The sequence below is a fragment of the Agelaius tricolor genome, unplaced genomic scaffold (assembly GCF_023055355.1).
Source record: "Agelaius tricolor isolate 1412-34295 unplaced genomic scaffold, bAgeTri1.0.p SCAF_5, whole genome shotgun sequence".
In the NCBI taxonomy this organism is placed as follows: domain Eukaryota; kingdom Metazoa; phylum Chordata; class Aves; order Passeriformes; family Icteridae; genus Agelaius; species Agelaius tricolor.
Genome location: NW_027269265.1, coordinates 18,173,566 through 18,197,596, shown reverse-complemented (window position 1 = coordinate 18,197,596; position 24,031 = coordinate 18,173,566). Strand labels below are relative to the sequence as shown.

General features: G+C 39.1%; 1 protein-coding gene across 1 annotated transcript in view; it reads right to left on the bottom strand.

Annotated features, from left to right (window-relative positions):
- Window positions 1-9,763: 9,763 nt before the first annotated feature.
- KCNK10 (potassium two pore domain channel subfamily K member 10) overlaps window positions 9,764-24,031 on the bottom strand; it is a 56,679-nt gene continuing 42,411 nt past the window's right edge. The window contains exons 5-7 of the mRNA XM_071426670.1: window positions 21,960-22,146; window positions 18,740-18,882; window positions 9,764-16,794 (exon numbers count right to left, since the gene is read on the bottom strand). Of these exons, the coding sequence (XP_071282771.1) occupies window positions 16,174-16,794; window positions 18,740-18,882; window positions 21,960-22,146 (951 nt within the window). The 3' untranslated portion in view covers window positions 9,764-16,173. The remainder of the gene's footprint in view (window positions 16,795-18,739; window positions 18,883-21,959; window positions 22,147-24,031) is intronic.

The following is a 24,031-nucleotide window of genomic DNA, read 5'->3' as shown; positions in this document are numbered from 1 at the left end:
GACTCAAAAAATGAAAAATGGAAGGAAAACATAATCAATAATTCAGAAGATTTCCTGAATGAGATACAATTCAGTGTGCTCCAAACCCTTCAGCTCTCATCTATTCTCTTTCTGCTTACAGCTCACTGAAGCAAGTTAAACATTTTTTGCTCCCTTTGATGCATATATAAACAGATAAACTCATTGAAGTGGCATGGCATGAGAACATGTATTTATGGTACTGGACATGCACAGCCCTATTTATCTAGCACCATTAGCAAGGGTCCTCTGAGATATATTGCCATATTGTAATGAAGTCCCCATTGTACCCAAGACCAGTCCCCATCCCTGACAAATGTCACACTGGCTCTGCCGTGCTCAGTCATCAGCTAAACATGAAAATGCAAAGGATAAAGAGGTCTTTGAAAATGCTGCTTCAATGTCTTTGCAATTTATGGCTGTAAATACTTCCTCATGGGATTGAAGGGTAACTGTCTCTCCATCCCTCTTTGCTCACAGAGGTTCACAAATGTTTGCATTAAATTTAAATTACTTATATAAAAAGTAAAATTTCAAATTTACTCCCTTGCTCCCTCCACATTTCTCATAAAGGACTGAAATTTCCTTTGATAATATTATGTTAAAGCCACTTCCTCAATTTGAAATTGAGCTAAACATTTACTGTATAGAAATCTATGGAACAACAACTGGGACTCTTTGAAAAGCTTTATGTTCCATGCTTAGCAGGCTACTGAATTCAGAAATAAATATAGTTTATTTCAAAATATAGTCTTTTGGAGCTGGGAAAAAGGCAATTATTTTTTCATTCCAAATCCTTTCAGTTAAAATACTTATAATAGACCTTGAAAAGTTACAGGATGAACCTTAAAAGTTCTGCCCTCTTCATTTTAGGGAATGTTATTGTTGCCCTAGAAAGGACTAGAATGGTGCAAAAGTGACTCAATCTCTAAAACAGCTGGTAAACATTAGGCTGATAGTGTGGCTCTACTCTGACAATTTGCTGTATAAAGCTGGTAATTGAACCCATCCATGTTGTGGTGTGTATTCCAAACCATGGCAAAGCAGTGCCAAGAGTAAATACTTTCTATTTCTTACCTCTGTTAGCCCAGCACAATTAATGCAGCCAAGGGAGAAGGAACTGCACTAAGGCTTTTCTGCATTTCACTTGGGCCTCACTGAGGAAATGGAGTGGCTCACTGTTTCAGCTGGAAACAGCCTTAAGGCTGATAGACCTCTAATAAGCAGACCTTCAATAAGATATTGAAATAAAGAAATGACTATGTGATGTTCCAGATCAAAGATTTCAAAACCTCAGTCTGCCAGAGCCATTGAAAAAAGTAGTTTTTATAAAGTTGCCAGAGGATGAACTGGGGCATTATTATGGCCACTTAAAACAAACAAGCCAAAAAAAAAATCAAATAATCATATAACAAAATAACTAATCACAGGCTATAGAAGAAAAGATGCACTAAAGAAAAAGCACAGATTGCCACTCTATTTAGAGATAATTATGTACAACTTGAAGGAAATATAGTGAAGTAAAAACAAGTGAGGTCAAGCAACAGATTCCCAGTCTTAAAGCAAAATGTGCTGCACTATTTTAAGTTTTTAATTCCAATTACAAATGTGCAACCCAAATTCAGTTCCCACTAAAATCTGTGATGGAGATCAATTTGGGGGAAAAAAGATACTTTCCCTGGAACTTCAACACAATTTTTTTCTTCCCTTGTAGAATGAAATTTATGTAGTTAGCTAATAGCTAACTACAACAAAAGGAGAAGAATAAAAGGAGAATTCTTCTCAGTGTAAAGCTGTTTCCATAAGGGTATCTGCTCATAAGGGACTTTTCTGGGATGGGTGAAGATGGATATGGATAGGTCTAATACATACAAGAGGCTTCCAGGACAGCTTTAAGTGCCAAGCTTAGAGGAAAATGTACTTCACAGAGCACCCCAAAGTGTGGACAGAAGGACAGCATGGGAGACAAACATGAGAGCCCCCACTTCCTGCAAGTCTGTTCCATAGCAGCACTGGGGTGCACCGAAGAGCCCATTCCCTTGCTCCTGACAGGTCAGACTGACTCAGGAGCACGTTCCTCATCCCTCCTGTTATTCTCTCTCTGCCTGGAGCTCCTGTTCCTTTCCCCTTGCCAGGACAAGTGGCCATACCAAACACAAGAGACTCCTCATCTTCAAAGTGTCAGCTTCACCAGGTGGCACAGCTGAAAGGACTGGTAACACCTGCATTGGTAACATCTGATGCTCACAAGCCTTGGGGGAGGGAAAAAAGGGGTACTGAAAAAAAATATTGCACTTGGCAAGAAAAAAGAGAAAAAGTGTTGGAAAAAAGGAGACTGGATGCTGGTGTAGTAGGACTCTCTGGAGAAGGGTCCTATTTCAGGATCTCCCTCACTAACTGCTCTCTTGTTTCTCATTAACTGATGGAAGTGGGGACAGAATGTTAAGAAATTTGAGGTCTCAGTGCACTGCCCATGTGGAAGGCAGTTCAACAGGCAGCTCCAAAACTGAGCCATTGCTTCCATCCTTGATCAAAGAGTTACCCAAAATCCATGAGCAAATTATGAAATATTAAGATGACAAAAACCCCAAAATATGTTGTCTTGTTGCTGCAAAGCCAAAATATAAATTCTGCCTGAAGCAAGAGGAGTGCAAACTGTGTTATTTCTGAATCTAATTATCATGGATACATGTGGGTGCTCCCTTTAATGCCCTTTTAGAAACCTGGAACCGCATGACTTTCTGGAATACTTCACTGGAAAATTGCCCTTTTCTTTTTATTAACTACAAAATACTATAGGTTTGTGGAGATTTTTGTATTTCATGTACTAACTTCTGGAAATTTAAGATCTCATAAAAGGATTTAAATTGAACTGCACACATGAAATATTTTCTGAAACATCCATGGTCTTATCTATGTACCTTTCACTTTTCTCCAGGGCTTGAAAACAAAGCAGCAGTAAGCCATATACCCAGGGCATAGAAAGGCTGGCTATTCATAATACATCATCACCAAAAGTGCACTCTCTTACCAGGGAAATATTTGCATTATGCTACTGTTTTTCTTTAACTCTCTATGCTGTATTTCCTTTTTACAGATGGATTCGTATCTTCATACACTGATATTCCTCTTTTGCCATTGCTCCAACACGGGTTAAGATATGCAAGGCTTTTTATCTGATGATCTTTTCAGAACTCAGAAAGAACTTCAGGACAAATCCAGTAACCTCCTTGGCATCTGAAAGGTTGCTGCTGTAATAGAAAACATTCTTGAAGCCTTACCTAATTCCAGCTTCTGTGCTGAATGAAGAAAAGAGTAAGTCTCAAGTGTCATTCCTCAAGCATTTTGCATAGACTTTGATGAAAACACTTATATTCTTTCAGGATGTGGTATGTCTTCAAAAACTCTGATACAGAAACTAGACAAGGTCTCAGTTTGGGAAATTAAATGCTACAGTAGAAAACTGCATTCTTTTTCCTTTCTCTCCTTAGAAATGCTGAACAAGCCATATAACCAAGATTTTTTTACAGTGATCAGGATCTGTTTCATCCTCATTTTCTGGACATTAACCCGTGGAGCTGTTATATCCCAAGGTGCTACATAGTACTTTACTAAAATCTCAGGTTCCAAACTCCTCAGACTGAGCCATGGTGTTACGAAAAAGGCACTTTTTATTCTTTATCCTGCCCTCTGAGTGGAGGAATAGCACTGCCTTTCCCCCCTGCAGCACCCCTCAAGGGTAGTCAGTGCTTGTGAGTCATTCCTGATGCACTCATGATTAACATTGCTGCAAAGCACATGAGAAAGGATCAGTCCACAGAGTGTGGGTGGAAAATCTTTCAGTAAATAAGGCCAGGGTTGATGTGGTGAACATGAAGGAACAGACAAAGTACTCCACAACTGATCAGAACACATGGCATGAGACAGAAACCCCATGACAAGTTTGAGGTGATGTAAATCAAAGATTGTCCCATAAAGCAGACATAAGAGGAGGAATTAAAGTGCATAGACAATCTCAATTCTGGCATCTAGCAGTTTTGTGAAAGCCTGACTACAATTTAGCAATTAATTTAATTTTTTTTTTTTAAGTACATGGAATCCTCTCAAAGTTTAATCCAGGAGTTTTTTTATAGGAAAAGCTGTACCTGAGCCATGGTATAGTCAAGGAAGCATGGCTGGGCAGCTACTAGAGCACATAATAACAAGTTGGAGTTAAAACCCTTGCTTGGACACAGGTTTCTGTGTAACGTGAATTATCTAATTCATTTCCTATGCTATGAACTAGGAATAAGGATATTTACTAAATATTTTGACAACAATTAATTGTTATTTCCTAGCACATGGGACCTGTCAAGGAAGTGTTCCTCTAGGGAAAAAAAAGTTAAGTAAATATTAATCATCACATCACTAACAACACTACAATTTTTTCTGCACTTCACATTCTCCTATCTTCCTAATGCTTCATGTAAATTCTGTGACTTTAAAAATATAACACAGTACATTAAATATGAAGCTGAAATAAGAGCCTCAAGGAAGAAAACATCCTCTGTCTAGAATTTAAATTAATACACAGATAGCACTTACTATGCTACCAAAATAATATAAATTATCAAGAGTTTGTACATGCCCTAACCTTAGCATTGGCTGCTCAATTGAAAATTGGTCCCTTATATGAAACTCCTAGTGGGAAAAGTCTATGTTTCCAAAATATGAGCTTGGTTTTTCTAGTGATTTAGTGATTGTGTTCAAGGCACACTGGTGAGAGCAGGCTTCAGAGCTGCCCAGAGATTTAGTGTGCAACAGGAAAGAACCAGTGACTCCTACTTGATCCATATATGCCTCCTGCTGGCTAAACCATCTGACTTCTCATTTGGGTTGACAAACCAAATTCAGTTGAATTATACGTTGGTTATTCACCTGAAAAAAGGAAAAAAAAGGGCTTTTTTTTTCCTTCACAAGCCTTTTTTTTTCCTTTGAAGTAGTATATGGCTCCTCTAACATTCAGGGAAAAGTTCATTTTAAATGGAAATGTGACATTTGCTTTCAGATTGGAAAGATAATTCATTCTAATGGAATTTGACTGGAGATTTTGTACTGTTTTTGTATTTTACTGAGAAAATATTACTTCAATTTGGTTTGACCCACAAATGGTGCCTTTTTTTTTTCTTGCAGATGTTATCTTTGAACTGAAAGATCAGTGATTCTGAGCTCCAGCTTTGCCAATATTTCATCTCTTTTCCAGTCTGTCTCTAGCCCAGGTTTGTCATGAGCTAATGACATTAAATTGTCATAGTATTTTGCTAGCCTTGTGCAATTTTGCCTCTAATGTTTGATCAAATCCCTATTTCAAGTCTGATCCAAACACAGCATTCCTTAATCCAATCCATTCCTCTTTTACTTTCCTAAAATAAATTTTAAAAAACAAATCTTATCATTTAGCAGAGTCTGCTTCTCTGGAAAACTACTCCTAGTACCCATCATGATACAACAGAATTTTTGTTAAAATGGAAAGAAAAGGTAAGACTTTGCTGTTGTGGTTGTTAAAATACTCAGAAACTAAGGGAGTTCTTCTGTCTCTAAATGGACCAGGGATACCAAAGAAGGGCCCTGGCCACAGCTGAAGAAAGCCCACTTCTACCTACTCTGCAGTACTCCTCATTGAAAGCTGGCCCTGCAGTGTCCCCACAGCTGGTGACAAGTTCACATCTTTGCCTGGCCCAGACACCCTGACACATCTGGATTTGTGGCTTGACAGGCTGGCATTTCAGCCAACATTTTCTGATTTCTGCACTCCAGACACATATTGATTGCAATGCAAGTTATTGGTGATTACATTAATGGACATGAAAACCTCCCCCAAAAAGGAGCTTTCCCCCATAAGACAGTTCTCCTTTCCAAACCACAAAGCACTGTAAAACAGAGTCCCTTTTCTGGGTTTCATAGGCACCTGTAGGTCTCCTTTTAATTCTTTGTACAGACTGACCAACAAACTTATTGAATAACTGAGAAATACCACCAGGCACAGGGAGGAAAAGACTTAACTATTTCCCTCTGATTGAGCTACAAGGTTTGGCATGTAACACTTTCTTTCTTTGGAACTTCTTTCAGCACCTGATAGCAGCCCAGTGTACTCATTTCCCCACCATCTGTATGCTTAGTGGAACTGTACTATACATGTTAATAGCAGATAAGTATTGGTGCCTAGACCAATACACACAGATCCACACACCAGAGATGGTCATTGCTTAAGACAAAGAGCCTGAGGACCACAAATATGATGGTCACTATCATATTTACAGAAAGCACCTCCATTTTCTTGGCCTTCACATCTTGAACTTACACATGAAAAAACACACATCAGCCACCCCCTTACAGAGAACTCAGATTAAAATTACTGCAGGCAAGTCCCTTACCACAGGTGTTAGTGAGGAGCAGACAAGCAGGAATCAGAAACCCAGGGAGGAATATGTGACTAATGATGGGCAAGAGAAATTGCCAAGCACAGCCCGAACTGTTTTGCTGTTGCATTAGATTGTCTTATTTGGGAACTACCAAATAAGAGCTAACGAGCTCAGATTGCTTCATACAGGATTGCAAGTGGGCAGGGCTAATTTATCAGTAGTCAGCCTGGGGGAGGGAGGTCCATTCTACAGAGAGGAAGCCACCTGTTTTCATAGATTAGTGAGGGCTTAGCAAGGCAGGAAACTTAAGCAATCAAAAGCAGGAATGAAATTATTCATTTAAAGCTCTTGTTAAGCTGTGAAATATAACTTCCTGCTAAAAAGGAAGTCATCGTTGCAGGATGTGATAGTAAAAATTTTATTTTCCAGTTTAAGACAAGACCAGATTTCTGAGATTTTTCCTCTTTTCCTTCTCATAAGAAATACAGTCATACACCCTTCTTTAGACAGCAAGACTTGCTCTTTCTAAACAACATTATAAATTCTGTTATAAATCATTCTCAGCAGGCAGCTGAAGGAATCCAAGGAGGAAAAGTGACAATTGCAGACTTTAAGGGGATATTTGTTGCTATTTTGTATTTAGTTGGGTTTTTTTTCTTTCTTAGCTTGACAAAATATGTTTAGTTTGCCAAATTGAGCTACATCAGACTGAGAAAAGGAAATGAAAGACTATAACTGGCTTCACAGCACAGCATGAATTCCCCACAAGATGGACCTGCTCTAGGATAGTCTGGACTAAACACTTGAGTAGGCTGTTGTTTTACAGACACTCATGTTTGGAGGATTAAACACTTTGGTGTAAACCTGACAGCACAACTTGTATCTTTTGGCACCTAAGGCACACCTGAAATCTTGTTGTTACTCAGATCGTGCCTATTATTTCACTTGTTACAAAACACACAGTCATCATTCATTTGTGCTTAATCCCTCAAACACCTGCTGCTCTATTCACTGTGGAGGAGTTATTGATTAGCCCTGCTCCAGCCTCTCCACACTTCAACAGATGTGACAATGATTGCCAGGGCTCCTGTTTTTCCTGCTGCGACATCTTAAAAGTCACTCTCGGGTCTGTCATTTGACATCATAAAAATGATCTAGTGAGGTTCCTGTCTGTATTTAATGACTCTTTGCAAAACAGCCTCAGTTTTGTGTGTTTTGTTCTTTTTCAATCACAATGTTTTTTTGCTGTTTTGGTTCTTTTTCAATCACAATGTTCCCAGCTCGTGCCCTGGAATGCACTGGGTATTTTTTTCCTGCAAACCCTTGTAGGAAGAAGAGGTGCAGGCCCAACCTCTGTCATTTGTAGAATTTTTGGTGTCTCTTTTTCTGCCCAGATATTCATGCAAGGGGAAAGCAAGTTCTTCATATGCACAAATAAGATTCACATGGACCACATGCTTTGGAATGTAATACAATCTTAATTTACAGCTGTATTCTTCCTAGTCAGATAATTGTGCTTAGAGGGTAATAGTGGCAGAGGTCCATTTAGCTAATTGCCTCAAGTCAAACCAATGGTGTCCATCCATCCTGTTTAAATAGGGTTTGGTAATGACATTTACATTGCTCTGCTTCAGAAATGGCACCGTCAAAAGAGTTCTCCATCAAGAAAAACATCAGCACTTTGTGCCAGAATGAAAGGAACAGATGACCCAGAGGCAGCCTCCTACACTGGGGAAAGTCTCCAGGGTGCCCTGTGGAAATGATCTAAAGCTTTGCTAGAAAGCAGTGACAAGTGCCAGGCCAAAAAATGTGCTGTGAAATCTCTGTGAGATACTCCTTCCTGAACTATTCACTTTTACTATGTTGCTTTACTATTATATACTAATTTATTGTTTTTAAAGCAACTTTAATTGGTTTTCTACCATGTAACAATTTGTTTCAAAAACAGTTGGTATTATGCAAAACAGCAGACTGTACTGAGAAAATAATTTTTCAGCAAGAATCTTACTGCAACCCTCAGCATCCTGAAGACAGATTTTGGAGAAAAAAAAAAGATATTTCACAATTTGTCACATGTCCAGCCTTTGGTTTTTGCTGGCTTGTTGGAGTTTCTTCTTCTTTCCTTTGTCTTTCTCAATCACCTCTTGGAAAAGTGACTTGGGTCAGTTTGCTCGACAGGTCAGTTTGCTGGAGGACTCCAGAAACTTAAGTACCATCTCTATATCCCAGGCAATAGGTGACAAAGTCAGAGAAAACTTCTGTAGCTTGATAAAGTCTGGACCTCGAAATTAAGCGAACAGGCAGAATGTGCATAAAATGCAAATAACCATTTTTTCATGAAAAATAAGAGTGATACGGGGTGGCTAAAGTAGGTCCAATTAAGACACTCATAAGGGAAGAGAGAGAGAATTTTGGAGATGGAGGTGGCCTTTGGAGAAATATGTATTGACTTGCACAGTTAATATACAAGTAGCAAGAATCAGGATGGACTGAGTAGAACAAACATATAAAGCATACAAAGCATATAAAAAGTAGCACAAATACAAGGCAGATTGTTTTGCTCAATCCAGAGAAGGTTTGTTGGGTTGTTTTTTTTTTTCTCAAAGTCAAACAAAGGCTCAGCCATGAGGGATCTCTATACACACTATGCAGAACTATGAACCATGATTACTGGAAATTTTTATCACCCCAATATGCTGACAAAAGGAACCATAGCTCAAGAGTTTGCACCCTCTGAGTGGACTGGCCTGTGTTGCAATTTCCCAAGCTAAAGGAAAAACAAGACAGTGAGGGAATCTGAGGCCCAACATCGAAAATAGTCAACACAGACATTAAAAAAGCCACAAGAAGACAAAAGAATTCACAGTAAAAGACAACTCCAACCTTGTCTGTGCTTCCCAACGTCAAAAAGCTTCACCTCATTTCTCCATCCATAACTTCTTCTTCCAGTCATTCTAGCAAATAGTTTCTATGTAAAGAAACTAGGAAAGAGTGACAGAGCCTCCTCAAAGTTCTGATTCATGCTTCCCTATTGACTGGTCACTAAATGCAGAAATGGCTAAGTATGAACAGAAGTATGGCTGGAAATCTGTGTCTCTCTTTTGAAACCAGTCCAGCACCATGGCTTCCCAAATTAGACACCCTGGAAATATGGGAATCTGGATCATCAACCAAAGAGAAAAGGTAGAAGGGGCAAACACAAGCTCACATTTCCAGCAAAAGTGATATTACCAGCATGCACTGTTTTCTAGACATACACAAAAGAGGAGATTTATTACGGTTCCTCTCCCATTGCTGGATGATAAGACAACAGAAAGAGAAGAAAAAAAAAACAACAAGGAAAATGTTTTCATCTGGATGGTCTTTGTTGCAATTTTTTTTAATCTTTCAAAACATTACATCATAAAATAAAGACAATAGCAGCAAAACTTATCAAGTTGGTACAAGCACATTCTGCTCTGCACTCTGGTAATGACATTTCTGAAATTTTCATTTTTCTGAGATTGCCTTCCTAAAGCACCATTGAATCTTACAGAAAGAGTGAAAGAGGGACAGAGACGAGAAAGTAGATAAAATACCCTTGCAAGTGGTTTTACTGATTGTTTATAATACAATTTGAAGTTGATCAGGAAAAAATTTTAGAACAGCATCCCAAAAAAATGTTTCCCCAAATTTTAAGAAACTTCTTTTTTTAAATACAAAGCTGAAAATGACTAATAGTGGTTTCTCAGTACTGTCCAAGATCTAGATCAAGTTCTATTAGAACTTGGAAAAGAATCACTCTAAAACTACATTGATATGCTGCCCTGAATAAATTTAAATTGTTGGGGAGATATGATCTAGACACAAAATCTGCTTTTTTTCTAATTAAACTTACTATATGAATCCAGGATCTGAGAAACTGCTAAATAGTTTGAAAGGTGGTTTGAAAAATAGTACCAGACTGAAAACTGGTATGTTCAGCTTACATCTCACAGCATGCACCATAAGCTTTCCTCTTGAGAGCATCCAGCTCTCACTTTGGGGATAGAATGTATTTGGGAGACAAAAGTATTCTCACATGCCAAGTATCACCTGCCTTTGCTTTGCTCTGAAGATCAGCAAGGGAAAGCAGATCCTCTTTGCCTCAAAAGGATAAATGCTGTAGAAATGTCCACTTTCCCCCAAAGCAGCAGCCCTGTCATTTCCTGCTGATGAGACCTAGCTCAGATATGACCTGCAACCAGAGAGGAGGGAGCACAAGAGGTTTGCATCCACCTGCATGGAGCGAGGAGGCATCACCTATAAACCTGTGTGCAAGAGCCAGTTATGTGAGCCACGAGATGGGTACCAGCATGGGGCCATTCTTCAGCTGGCTCCTAAGAACTCACCAGTGGGGTGAATAAGGCTTGCCTTTAGGGTGACCTTCCCATCCCAGCATGATCCAGCTCACAGATTATGCACTGGCTACACCAGGACAACTCCAAATTGGCTTTTGCAACTGCTTCCTCCATGACTTCAACAGCACAAGTCAACAGAGACTAACAATGTTATGAACTGCAGTGGCAGAAGGAAAAAACACAGTCCAGTTTAACAATGGTATTAAGGACAGTAACTGTTACTGATAGTAAAGGATATGGGGACCTTGGGAAAATTTCAGCAACCCAAAGGAATTTTCAGATCTACTATTTTGGTGATACATTTTAGCCAACCAGTTTCATACATTAATCTACAAGCCTTTTTTTGAGTTCCACAGATTTGTGTCGATTTGCCTTGTGTTTTCATTGATATTTAAATGCCTAGGGAACTGCTTCTGAAGCTCAGCTTATTTGTGTTTAGTATTGATATAATGCCATTCCAGTAAGTATAAATTGCACAGAAGAGATTAATTATAACATCAGGCCTTTGCTATAAAAAGCTTAAAAATAACAAGGTAGCTTCTTTTTACTGCAGAGATGTACAGGGTCAGATTTTGGCCTAGATTAGACAAAATATAGCTCAGAACAAGTACATGTACAGGAAAGACTGAAACAGTCACCTTTCAAATTCATATCTGTTCAGTAGGAGACTTCCTGCTCTAGGTTAGTACACAACATAACATGATGCTTGGTCTTTACCTGTAATTTATTTCTAGTGAACGATGGGATAAGTGAGAGTAGCAGACATCATGCAACCTGACAACACAAATAAACCCCTGAGAAAACCAAAGCTGGCAAATAAACAGCCCATGTACAGCATAAATACAAATACTTCAATGAAGGGCTTTTAAGGACAAGGTTTTAATAACCTGAACTCAGACATAATTTCATTTATTATGGGTTAGAGATTTTTACAGAATGTCTCTGGCATAGTCCATTAATGGCTTTGGAGGAAGCAGACTGGTACTAGCAACATCCTAAAGCCAGGCAGCAGAGGCTCGAGTGATTTATAATTTCATGGCCACAATCCAAATCAGGTTCCATGAATATAAATCACTGGTGAGGGGGGATTATTGTATTTTATTTACTATTATTTCTAGAATTTATTAGAAATAATGTTCCCTATTAAGTGGTAATGAAATTACGAATCTTTTGAAAACCAGTAGCTGCACAAGTTCAGCAATGCTTGTGATGGTTAATGGTTCAGAAGGATCCCCAAAGTGGTGTAGCAGAGTTCTCCTGCACAAAGAGGTGGAAAGTGGGACTGTAGAGCTGAAAGCTACAGGGATGCAGCAGCTGAGTCATCCTCTGTGTGTGAGGGCTGCAGCTACAGAAAATCCATGTTTCCTTGTTCTTTCAGGTCCCAATTCCCATGTTAAGTCATGTTATGCTCAGGGCAGGATCAGAGAGTTAAAAAGTCAGTAACTCACTCTTCAGTAACCCAGCCTTATTTTCAGGCTGCTGGGAAATAAGCTAATAAACTAATTTAGAGAAAGAAGTTTTGGATGTGGTTCAGACTACTTTTGCTAAAAAATTTCTATAATGGTGGAATAGCCTCACTAGAAATAACATAAGTTTTTTTATAGGTGTTACTAAATGCCAGAAGATGAGAATTTTAGCCATAAAAACACTTGATGTGTGAACTGAGATTCTCTCTCAAGTTGTTGCAGACAATTAAAACCAAGGGATGCCCTTTAAAAGGGTAAAAGCAATTTAGCCTCATCTTAGGTGTCCAGATGTTTCTGTCTGGCCCCCTATGAAATACACCATTTGCACTTCCCACATTATAATAAAAATTATGTATATTGAGGTATTTAATAGACAACCATCTAGCAGAAAATATTTACTCCTGTCACAGCCTGGCAACTTTCTCAGCAAGTTTCACAGACATAGAAATGGAGAGGAATGAAAGAGAGCATTTTGTTTTCATATAAAAGGTCATCAAATGCTCTGCTCAGTATCTCACTGAGTTTATTGAGCATCACCTTTTGTCCCTGAACTATTATATCCCAAACCAGGGGATGCTGAAGAAACAGCTGATAAAATGTCAGCCAGGGGCTCCTGCATGGCATGGCCAATCAGAAATTAGAATGATATACACACACCATCACGTAGAATATGGACAGGGGACAGATTGACAACTCAGAAAGTTAAGATTAAAACTATACCAAGATGTCATTGTCTTTCTCTTACATCAGAGCTAACAGTTCTGAGTTTGCCCAACAAATTTTGCCTCCTCACTTTTCCATGTCGATTTGTTTTCTGTGATTTTTCTGTTGTCCAATTCCCTGTTCACACAGATAATTCCTACAAGGCAAACTTTACTTTCCCTGACCTTAATCAGAAGAAATGCCCTGGCAATGGCTAAACTTTATATTTCATATATGGAAAGTGCATCTCCCATATCCTTACAGATGTCTGTGTGACTATGCAGAACTCTTCTATTGCAGGCAAGCATTTCTTGTGAGAACTCATCTGAAGAACAGATAACACTGCATGCATGATATTGATCTTGGCATTTGGTAACCAAGGAGAATTATTTGCAAAACTGAATGGATTGCATGCTTTCAGAGTCAGATGAGATGTTTTTAGTGCCAGATCCTTGACAGATGCAAAGCACAGAATGATGTAACAAGGAATTACTGCAATTCTCAGACCCGAATTGTGCATCTTAGCACTTCTGAACCTTTTCTGAAATTCAAACACAAATCTAAACTGTAGCTTTCACTCCTAACCTCCTACCAATAAAACACCAGATCTGAACAGCCTTGCTATATCCAGATATGCTTCATCCATCCTGACACTACAGAATTAGTGATGCTCATGGATAAGACTTCAGAACATTTGCTCATATGTGGAACTCAAGGCCTGCCCAAAACCAGCAGTAACAGGTGGATTAAAGAGCTCCAGAGCTTGAGGAGACCTGCACCTTGCTGGTGTCTGCCTGGGGCTTGAGGAGCATGGGATCCTGGGATGGTCACCAGCCACTGTGTGTGTGAAAGCAAGCAGAGGGCTGTCTGGCACAAAGGTCTCCAGAAGCCATGGCAGCTCTTGAGTTAAGTGGAACCTTCTCCAGGGTCTGAGCTTACTGTCCTGTCTCTGGTAAGGTGAAGCCAGAGCGCAGCCCTGCACCTTCAGAGATTCACTGGTGAAGTAAGCAGAATTCAATTTCTCTTGGATCATATTGAGTTAGAGCAATCCCAAATGAGTTGAAATTTTTCAAACATTGCTTTTTCTTCCTTGATTTTCAGACAGATAACGAAATTAGAAATATGATAAGATATTTCAAGAGAAGTAACCAGCAGACACAACAAACTAAAAACTTCTTTCCTCCTCTGCACTAGTGGAATTTGGCTCCCTCCTGCAATTTCAGCAGAGTTATTAGATAGGCAAATATGTATACTCAAAATCTGCATACACAGTGCCATGCTTCTGTTCATAGCCATGGCAATCTTGAATTCTGGTGGCCAGTTTGATGTTGAGTTGTCTTATTGTGCATAAAATCTCAGAAAGTATCAGAGAATCATACATGCAGTTGTGTGTGTGTAGACATCAGCATGCAATTCCAAAAGTCTGTGTCTGCATGACCTGTGGATGTCTGCATGTTTGACTAGCTTGCATGAGTCTCTGCAATCAACATCCATGCTTACCTTACCTATAAGCCTACAGTTTGAATTGCAAGAATATTTAGGATTTTGTGAGAGCTCAGGAAAAACATTGCTGGTACAATCATGTGTATCTCATTTCCAGCATGCATAATCTTCTATCTGCAATCGCCCACCCAGTAGCCCACAGGTTGACACTATAAAAATTTAGTATGTTTGCAATTCCCATTAATTATTTTGCAGCATTTTCTTTGAAAACACAATTCTATTTTTCATATTCATATGCCCAGACAGCACAAAGGATTTTTAAAAATGCCCACAGTTTAGTTACATTTCACTTTAGTCTAGAAATGCAGAGAGCTCATGTTTAGTTCTTATCTATAAAAGGGATAGCAAGTTTCCAACAAAGATTGTACTTGAAAGAAAACGAACCAAATAATTCAAAATACTTGTTTAAAAAGTTAAAAAATATGACAGCATTAATGGCACTTAAAGCTATAAGCACTTAAAAGATTACCACAATATTTTTTTCCTAAATTTCTTTTTTGTTTTTTCTTTTTTTCTTTTTTCTTTTTTTTCTGAGACTATGACAGCAGCTTATGTCTAAACCAAACCCAGCAAAAGGGAACAGAGAGCCCTGAGATTCTATGGTAGCTCTGGCCCTCATTTGAATCACATATATGCTTTTATGTCTATTTTTAAAAATTCAGATTTAGCTAGAGAACAGCAGTTTGCTGACATGCAAAAGCTACAGCTTCCCTTCTGTCCTTATAGTCTTACAGCATTAAAATAGAAGGGGCTTTTTCAGTGGTGGAAGGTGTGAATGAGAAATTCTTAAAAAAAAAAAAACTTGGCCCACTGTTTTATACTTTTAGCCAAATATCATTAAATTGGTGTTTCTCTTCTTTTAAAGAACATAACACGAAATGCTGTATTTTCTTCATATGCACTTTCTTGCTGTGACTTTACTTTGAATTTTCCTACATGAGAAAAAAAAATCCATTTGTTTATTTTCTTTTTTATGGTTTTTTTTCATTGCTTAAGATAAATACCCACAGAGGTTTTTTTTGTTTTATTTTTTCTTTTTCTTTTTTTTCTTTTTTTTTTTTTTTTTACTGAAAAGAGCAATCCAACCCTTACTTATGTCTATGTTGATTTTCCAACCAGCACTCAGCTGCTAGCTGTGTCCATGGACATTCTTTTGGCATTTAGAAAGGTAATGCATCTGACTCCAGTATAGGAAAAAAAAAAAAAAATCTAGCTTGGATCACGTGCCAAAACGTAAACTAAGCCTTACTGAAAGTGTCTAGTTCACTCCAATCATTTCTCCTTTTTTTAATCACCAGGGAAAGGCTTTATGGATGCATACTCCATTACAAAGATACACTGTTTTTCATCCCTTTCACAGGCCCTTCTTGCATAGCTGCCCTTTGTCTAATATCACACCATGGTAGGAGCCCTCTGGTGATACTGCCATGGTCCAAGCCCTTCTTTGTGTCTTGCCCTGGTAATCTTATACAGGCTGAAATTTCCATGTGCGTAGCTTTCTGTTGCCATTCTGCAGTGCTGTGTTCCTGATTTGTTTTGGCAGAGCAAGCTTGAGTCTTTATGGCACAGTGAAATATTCTTGGATGCTATATAATTCAGACTGAATAAGGAGTCTGTATAAGGCACGTGTCTCAATATATACGTATATAAAAACACCAACATTGTTAATTCAAGTCAAACATCTTTTAACATTTAACTTCTGTCTTAAAGTAACACTTTGTTTTTCTGCTTCATTTCTTTGGCTTCATTGGGAATCACTCCATTTTCCAGGTCTGAGTGCTGCTGGATAGAGTTGGTCAGAACTGCAGTGCTAGAAGTATTCTTGGAATTACACATCTTCTCTGTCTCCTCTTCCTTTTTTTCTTCATCCAGTATTCTATCAGAATAGTTTCTGAAGGTCTCATAAATTTTATGCATATCCTCAGGCATGGTCTTTTTGACGTCTTTGTTTTTCCTTTTGGTCATCTTAGCGGACGAGCCAAATTTGTTGATGATGTTGTCCTCAGATGCCCCCTGCCCGTGCTTGTTGAGCTTATCTGACCCTTTCAGGCGCAGGTTGTTGGGCCTGTTGTTGATGCTTTCCTGAGAGGAGGCCTTGAAGCGTCCTGTCTCCAAGGTAGCAAAGACAGAGCGTTTCTCTGGAGAGAGCATGTCCAAGGAGTGGGCCCGCTGCTCCAGGCCCAGGCGCCGGCGCTCCATGCTCCGGATGGTGGCTGCCCGCTGCAGCTTGTCATGGATCTCCACGCTGAGCCGCCGCCGCGTCTCCCTGAACTCGGCCGTCACGTTTGCTTTCCACTCTGCTGCGTGGGCTTTTATTTCTCCAACCTTCACAACATGAGGAAAGAAAAATTAATTAAAAATAAAAAAAGAAAAATCTTTCCTTTAGAACAGTAACAGTAACACAAGCACTTTCTTCTCTGGCATCAAACTTGGAAGAGGTCCCATCTCCACTGCATCCATCTGGTCCCAAACTTCAGTAGTAAAGGGCTTACACTGGGCAAACTCTAAACAAACCAGCTGATGGCTTATGTGACATAGAACTCATCTGCCTGTGTGACTTTGCCACCCCATACATTTTATAGCTGTGTTACATGGTGGGACATGTTCATACTAATCCATCCTTGATTAAGAATGAAATTCCTGACTTATAATGTCAGCAGTAGATGGTCAAGAGTGGGCAAAGTTAATCACACACAGTTAAACCAATACACTTCAGAACAACACAACAACCAGTGCAGCAGTACAGGAATGTGTTTTCCTGTATTGCTCACGGATGCAGACATTTAGTCCCACTGAAGGTTCTGTTTAGAGCCACAGGGTCACAGAGCAGTTAATGTTTAATACCCATTAGCTAATTTCAAGTGGCCCTCTGACTCCCCCAGTCTAGGGTTCATTTTCAGGGACAAATGTAGCTGTCTTTAATGGAGATTCCCATTGCACAACTGTCCAAATACCACACTGTCAAACCATCTGGAGGAGTTTTCAATATACATTCTGTATGGGCACTATGACTATATCCTTGAATGTCCTACTGTCTTTCTCTGTTTTACTCCTTTGCACTGGAGGCTGGAATAATGGCTAATAATAAAGCACCAAGCAATGTTGGTATTCAATAAATATACTTTCCAAAATGAGAAAAATCAAGAAAAATGACCAAGCAATATTTCAGTTAAAACAAGCCTTTCTCAAAGTTCAGCTAAAGAACAGATTTAGGAGTACAGTGTCTGCAGGAGCCCACCACGGTCAATGAGTTGTTTGTGCTGCTGCAGCCTGAACTCAAGTTTTTGCATCCAATAGCCCACAAGGAGTCATCTTTTTTTCTGCAGGCCAGATGTGCAGGTGTCCATTTAGCACTGTGGCAGAAGGCATCTGTGTGGGAGACCAGATTCCTCCCTGTGGGTGCCTGATGATCAGCAGAACAGCCACGCTCTCTGCAGTCCCCTGTATTAATGGAGATACATGGGGGATGCACCAGGCCTTGGGTGGTGCAGATGCCTACAAAAATTAGAAACAGCACTGTCCCCCTGCCAAATTTTGCTATTTGGTTAATCCTGCCAGGTAAACTTTCCTAGAAAAGCAGGGTTGCCTTAAAATTTGAAATTAAATTACTAACATCCTCCACCACAGGCTTCAGCTCTAGAGGCATGGCAATTGCCTTTTTAGTTTCCACACTTATTTGAGTGTGGAAAATATCCACACTCAAATAAGTATGGAAAATAGAAAGAGAAAAATAGAAAAATAGGAACCAGAGCAGCATCTTCTTTGAATCAGGGAGGGCATGTTCTGAGTGAATTTAATCATGCTCTCCTTGATGCTGACTACTCAGTTTCTTCAACTTTTAAAAACAGAGTACACAGTAAGGGACATGAATGTAAACTTCTATTCAGAACCACATTCCCTGGCATAGGAAAAGACAGGAAAATCTCCTAATTTTTAAGGTGAGGACACTTAAATTTTTAGTACGATTTCATAACTAGTTTCAGAGTGAAGGCTGGTGTCTCATTCCATAATTGCAATCCTACTGATGTGTTCTGTGTATTTTTGAGTACTGATAGAGGTGTAACAGCCTTGGTTGCTTCCATGGCTTTTTTCTCTTCCTTTGTGAAGGAGCTAAAGATCAGAGTTAACTTTATACCAAAGGCAGACAGTAAACCACAGGGCATATTTAGCCCTGGTCATGAAGAGCAGCATCCTTATTCAGACAAGCAGGAATCAGGCCCTTTAATCTCTCTTGTAAAATGACAAACTGCTGAGAAATTACTGATCATACCTCTTCTTGTGTCTTCTTGGACAGGACTCTTAACCAGTCTCCAATCATACTCAGAACGGCAGCAAAGTAGGCAAGGCCAACAAGGATCCAGAACCACACTAAGGGTTTATACCACTCCATGTATGTGATGTCAGCATCTCCTCCTGAAATAAGCATATAATTATGCTTACAAATCATGAGGTGCCAACATCATTACAAAATATCTGCAATTCTGAAAAATGCCTAAAAGTATTTCCTAACTCTTGTCAACAGTACTGTAGTTCTGATAATAAGACAAAAAGCCTGTCAGATGGGAGGAACCCAGTCTGTTTTAATTTAAGTCTTCAAAATCACCTATTGTTCTGGTGCTATGTGATCTGCCAGAGCACTCAATAAATACTTTCCATTATACTGCTCATAGGCTGAAGCAGCTCTGAAATTCTACTTGGATAGTACTTGCAACAGCCCAAACATCTGTCCAAGAAAAAAATTTAATAGCTGGTCTTCCTTATTCCGAACTGCTTGCAGCCTCACAGTGAAGAAAATTTACAGATCAAGCCCTTTAGAGTTTTGAGACTATTTGGGTTTAGCTACAGGATTGAGAGATCTGTGTGCAGAATAAAGAAATGTAGCCTTTTCTTCCAAATCAGGGTATCTGACAGGAAGCCAACCATGCATTAGCCCTGAAAATAAGGCTGTACAGTCTTGGGAATCATTCAGAGGGATGCATTCTCTGGACAGTAACTTCATAGGAGATATGGATCAAACCAAGCAACAAATATACTATCTTGTTCTTCATGCAAGTCTCTGGGTGAGCTGGCAAAACAAGAAGTGAGACATTTGGCAAACCTCATGGACTATGAAGACTCCCAAATAAGTGCAGTAGGGGCCAGGTTGCTGCCTGCTATAGAGTAAAATACTGAAATTTTTACAAAAGAAAGCAACCACACTTTTGCAACTCTCAGTCCCATCACAGTGCTATGTGCACTGCAAGAATGAGCCAGTGAGAGGCAAGCACAGCCCTGAGTGGAAGAGAGTCAGCAGGAAAGAGTCTGCAGAGCCCCATGGGCACTGCTATGTCCCTCAATGCAAGTGAACATCCCCCTGGGGGTACCTGTGTAAATCCCTGCCCAAAGAGCAAGCCTACCAGGAGACTCACGCAGAGGTCTGCATATTTCCTCTGTATGACTGCAGAGAAATTTTAGGGGTTTTCCCTGCTAAAATCACCAGACAACACAGTTCAACATTTCCCCTTTGGCTTTTTGAAATCTGAGACATTTCTGTGACTCTTTTATTTTATCAAGGCTCAATATGAGTGTAGTTACAATGTTTGAACACCCCATAGAAGGTCAGACATTTGAGACTTGGCAGGGACCCAAACATTGGTTTTGATGTTAATCTCTCCCCATAGACTGCATGAATCACACTCTTTTTTTCCAGTCTTTAAGAGTCTGAAACAATGGGAGGTAGGGACTGCTGTTGCTATGGTACAAGAAGCCTCTTCTGATCATACATGTCCCTGAGGAACTCACTAGGAAACAGATTGTCTGGATCTATCTTGCAGAGTAATCAGGTGACTGAGAAAGCATGAGACCACTTTTTTCAGCCTATCAGACACTGTGTTTTTTCAGGCTCCATGCACAATTTTATTTCCAACTGTAGTACAAAAACCTCCCAGTTTCCCAAGAGCTGGGATTTGTTCTAGGGGAATAAGCCAGCATAGCTCCATTGACACTGTTTTAACCATCAAGGTAGAGTATTTTTTATTTGCTGTTGAAGGAACAAAGATACTGAAAGATTAAAGTGACAGAAAATAAAAGGGGCAGAAAATCTCTCTCAAAACCAGCAATAAACCCCAAATCTCCTAGTGATCACCTGCCTTAAACTCTTATAATGAAAACGCCTCTGAAGTTTTCTTATTCAGGGTCTTCCATAAGAGTTTTGGAAAATCATGCTTGTTAGTAGCCACCCAGCTGTGGATTATGTTCTCCTAATCATGTGCATATAGAACAATTTATTATTCAGAGCTTTTTTTTTACTATCACATTATTAACCAATACTGAAATATTGTATTATTAAGAAAAATATTGTAAATTATTTTTATTTCATACTGTGATACCTCAAAGAATATCAGTTAATTCCTTTACACATCTAAGTGGTTAAAATGGGCAAAGCTCACACAATCATTTCTGTAACTGAATGGTTCTAAAACTTTCTTTTTTATATCTGGGTCTTTCTTTGTTCAGTGACTTTTTTCCCTCAATAATTCATGTCTTCTATGCCAGTATGTCATAAAAAAGGGAAGATTAGAGTATTCTCTATGAAAAAGACTTGTCTACTGTCCTTCAACAAAGAAAATTTTGTAGTTTTATTTGATGTTTTTAACTCATTCTGTTTATAGGGACTAAGAAGCACATCCTGACTGTTTGTAACACAGGCAACTTAATACCTTTAATTAGGACCACTGACAGGAATGAGGAGTAGAGGTCATGCACTGATGGGAAAAAAATTCACTTATTTTAACACCTTTTTGTTAGCAAAGCAGTTGTGTGAAAAAAATGTCTCTCTTATCTCTCCAGCCAGCTATCTCAATTCCCTCTTTGGAAATTGTATATGGGTAGACATTTATAGTTCCTGCTTGCACTGTATTAATCTTGGAGAGTCTCCCCCAAGTATTGAGATACATACCCCATTAGTCCTTCTCTCCTACAAGAGTTTTCCTTAGCAGGTCAACTGCAATGTCAAAATTTCTGCCAAGGTTAGGAAACAGAATGCAGGTTTTGAAATGCTGCAGCTCCTGTAGTAGCAGCCCACTACTGCATCTGACCAGAGAATTCTACAGACCTATGGCTCAGTTGTCCCTTGTAAAAGCTTCCTCCATTCATCATCTGGGCTGCTTGCTCCTGCAGTCAGCCTCAGACTGAGCGCTAATGGACTAATACAAATCTTTAATTCAATGGGAAAGTAATTTTACTTTTGCATAATTCATGGCATGATAAAGGATAATCAGGACTTTCCAGGCTCCCGTTATCTCCACTGCCAAAGGCTCACAATCTACACATGGCAAGGCACCTGGACCTTAAATCAGCCTGGTGTTGTACTGCCCAGTAATCCCAACAGAAACACCTGGCATGATTTCACTGGAACATAACACATGGTGAAGAGCCTCCTCTCCACACCAGAAAGCAAATTCTAAGAGCCAAGGCCCTTGTGCAGAGCATCTTGGCTCAAAGCTGCTCACCTGCTACAAAGTCACCGAAGCCAATAGTGGTCAGAGTGACAACTACAAAGTAAATGGACTCCAAGGCTGTCCATCCCTCGATGTGTTTGAAGATAACTGCAGGAATGGTCACAAAGACAATGCAGCCTGCCAGGATGAATGCGATGGTGGAGATCACCCGGATCTTTGTTTGACTCACTTGCTTATTCTAGAAAAAGGAAATAACAGGAAAAAAAATTTTTTGAGTGGATTTCTGGAACGGTTTTCTTTGTGAATGACACACTGATTATGCTGGTGTCACCTGGTATGTCTCTTTCTGCCTTTTGTGAGCTTGTTGGGAATACAACCCTCTCTCCCTGTTAGAGAGAGTCCTGTCCAGGTAACAGTAAAGCCCCATGTCTGGCCCCAGTTTATCATGGTTCCCAATTTCTATGCACTAGGAAGTGACTAATCTACCACAAACACCACCTGGAAAAACATTCCTGAGCTTCAGAAAGGCATCAATATGCTCCATATCAGGTTCAATGCCTAAGAAAAAGTGCACATTCACACCTCCATACAAGTATGTGTACACCCACATTGCCTCACCAGCACCAAGCATTCAACAAACAGGACCAAGGTTAAAATGAAAATAAACCCCTTTTCCCTCACTGAAAAGGTGCAATTTTATGTAGAAATAATTCATGCTTTGGGTTTTCTAGACTCAGGTTTTCCAGCTTTCATTCACAAATATGAAGGTCAAATCGCCTTTTCAAAAATAGAAAACTGTATTATTGGTTTACTCCAGAAAAAAAGGATTTATGTCAAATACCAAACAGCCTGAGATAAAATTACCTATGTAAATCCACACTGGAAAGCTCTTGAACAAAGAGTATGTGTTACTGGCTTCTATAAACTGAATTCAAATATAACCAGTGTAGTTGTAATATTTTACACTCCTAAATCATATAAACTCTCAATTTATTTAATATATACTTAGATTTTGTTTCTATTAATATTGATGCAAGCCTGGATTAACACAATTGACTCTGGCAGATTTATTTCAGATTTTCTCTGCTGTGAATAATCTCAGCACCCAATAAAGTTTCATGAGAAGCCTGTAAATTACTAGAAACATTACTGTGGATTCATTTCAGTGGTAGTGTAAATTCTCTATTTATTCTGAAAAAGCAATGTGGAGGTCACTGTAAGTCATATTTCCAAATTAGTTTTTCAAATCAAGCCTCTCCCTTAACCCAGGAATGAGATTTCATTTCAGATTAAGGCACTGCCTAGACAGGAAATAAGATCTCAGAAGTTATCTTTGTAATATACAGAAGGGATATTGCCTGAACTGGTTAATATCTAACCAGCTCGTGAGCAATACTGCGCTACCCTAAAATGGGAGCATTTATTTTAGAGATGCAGTGTCAGACCCTCGTTAAGTACTCCTCTGATCTGGGATGCATTCAGAACCAGGTAGCATAAATATATTTCATACTTTTAGTTCTGAAACTGTTTATTATGATCCCTATGCTTAATATTTCATTTGGGTATGTGTTTATTTTCTGTGTCTGGATGAATAGAAATAGTTCAATAAGATTAGCAATATAATGCCAAATATAAGACATGGAAGAAAGTGCCAAGTACCAAGAGGAAAAGCAACAAAAAAATATAAAATCTGAATTCATTCCTTATCGCCTCTTTTTCCAAAGAGCCATTTTGAGTATTTTGCTAAAATACCAAAGGACAATCTATCTTCTTTAAGAGGTATGGACACACCTTCACAATGGCAGGATTTCAGATTTATTCAATGAGCAGTGAAAGGAAAAGAACAGATCACATGGGTGTTACATAGTGTCCTACATTGGCACCCCTGCCTTTTTTCATTGCGAATAAGGGTTTAACCAAATTGAGGTTTAATTTCTAGTTTGACCAAGGTGACTTGTTTACTTCTACTAAATGCTTCAGATTCCTGATATGTAAAAATGAAATGTCAGAAACCTTGCCTTGTGGAAGTTAGGAGACAAGTGCCTCTTGGACATCCTTGAACAAAAAGTATTTTGGAGCTGCCTGGCATCAAAGTAGTGCAAAATAATTCTTCCTCCAATCCC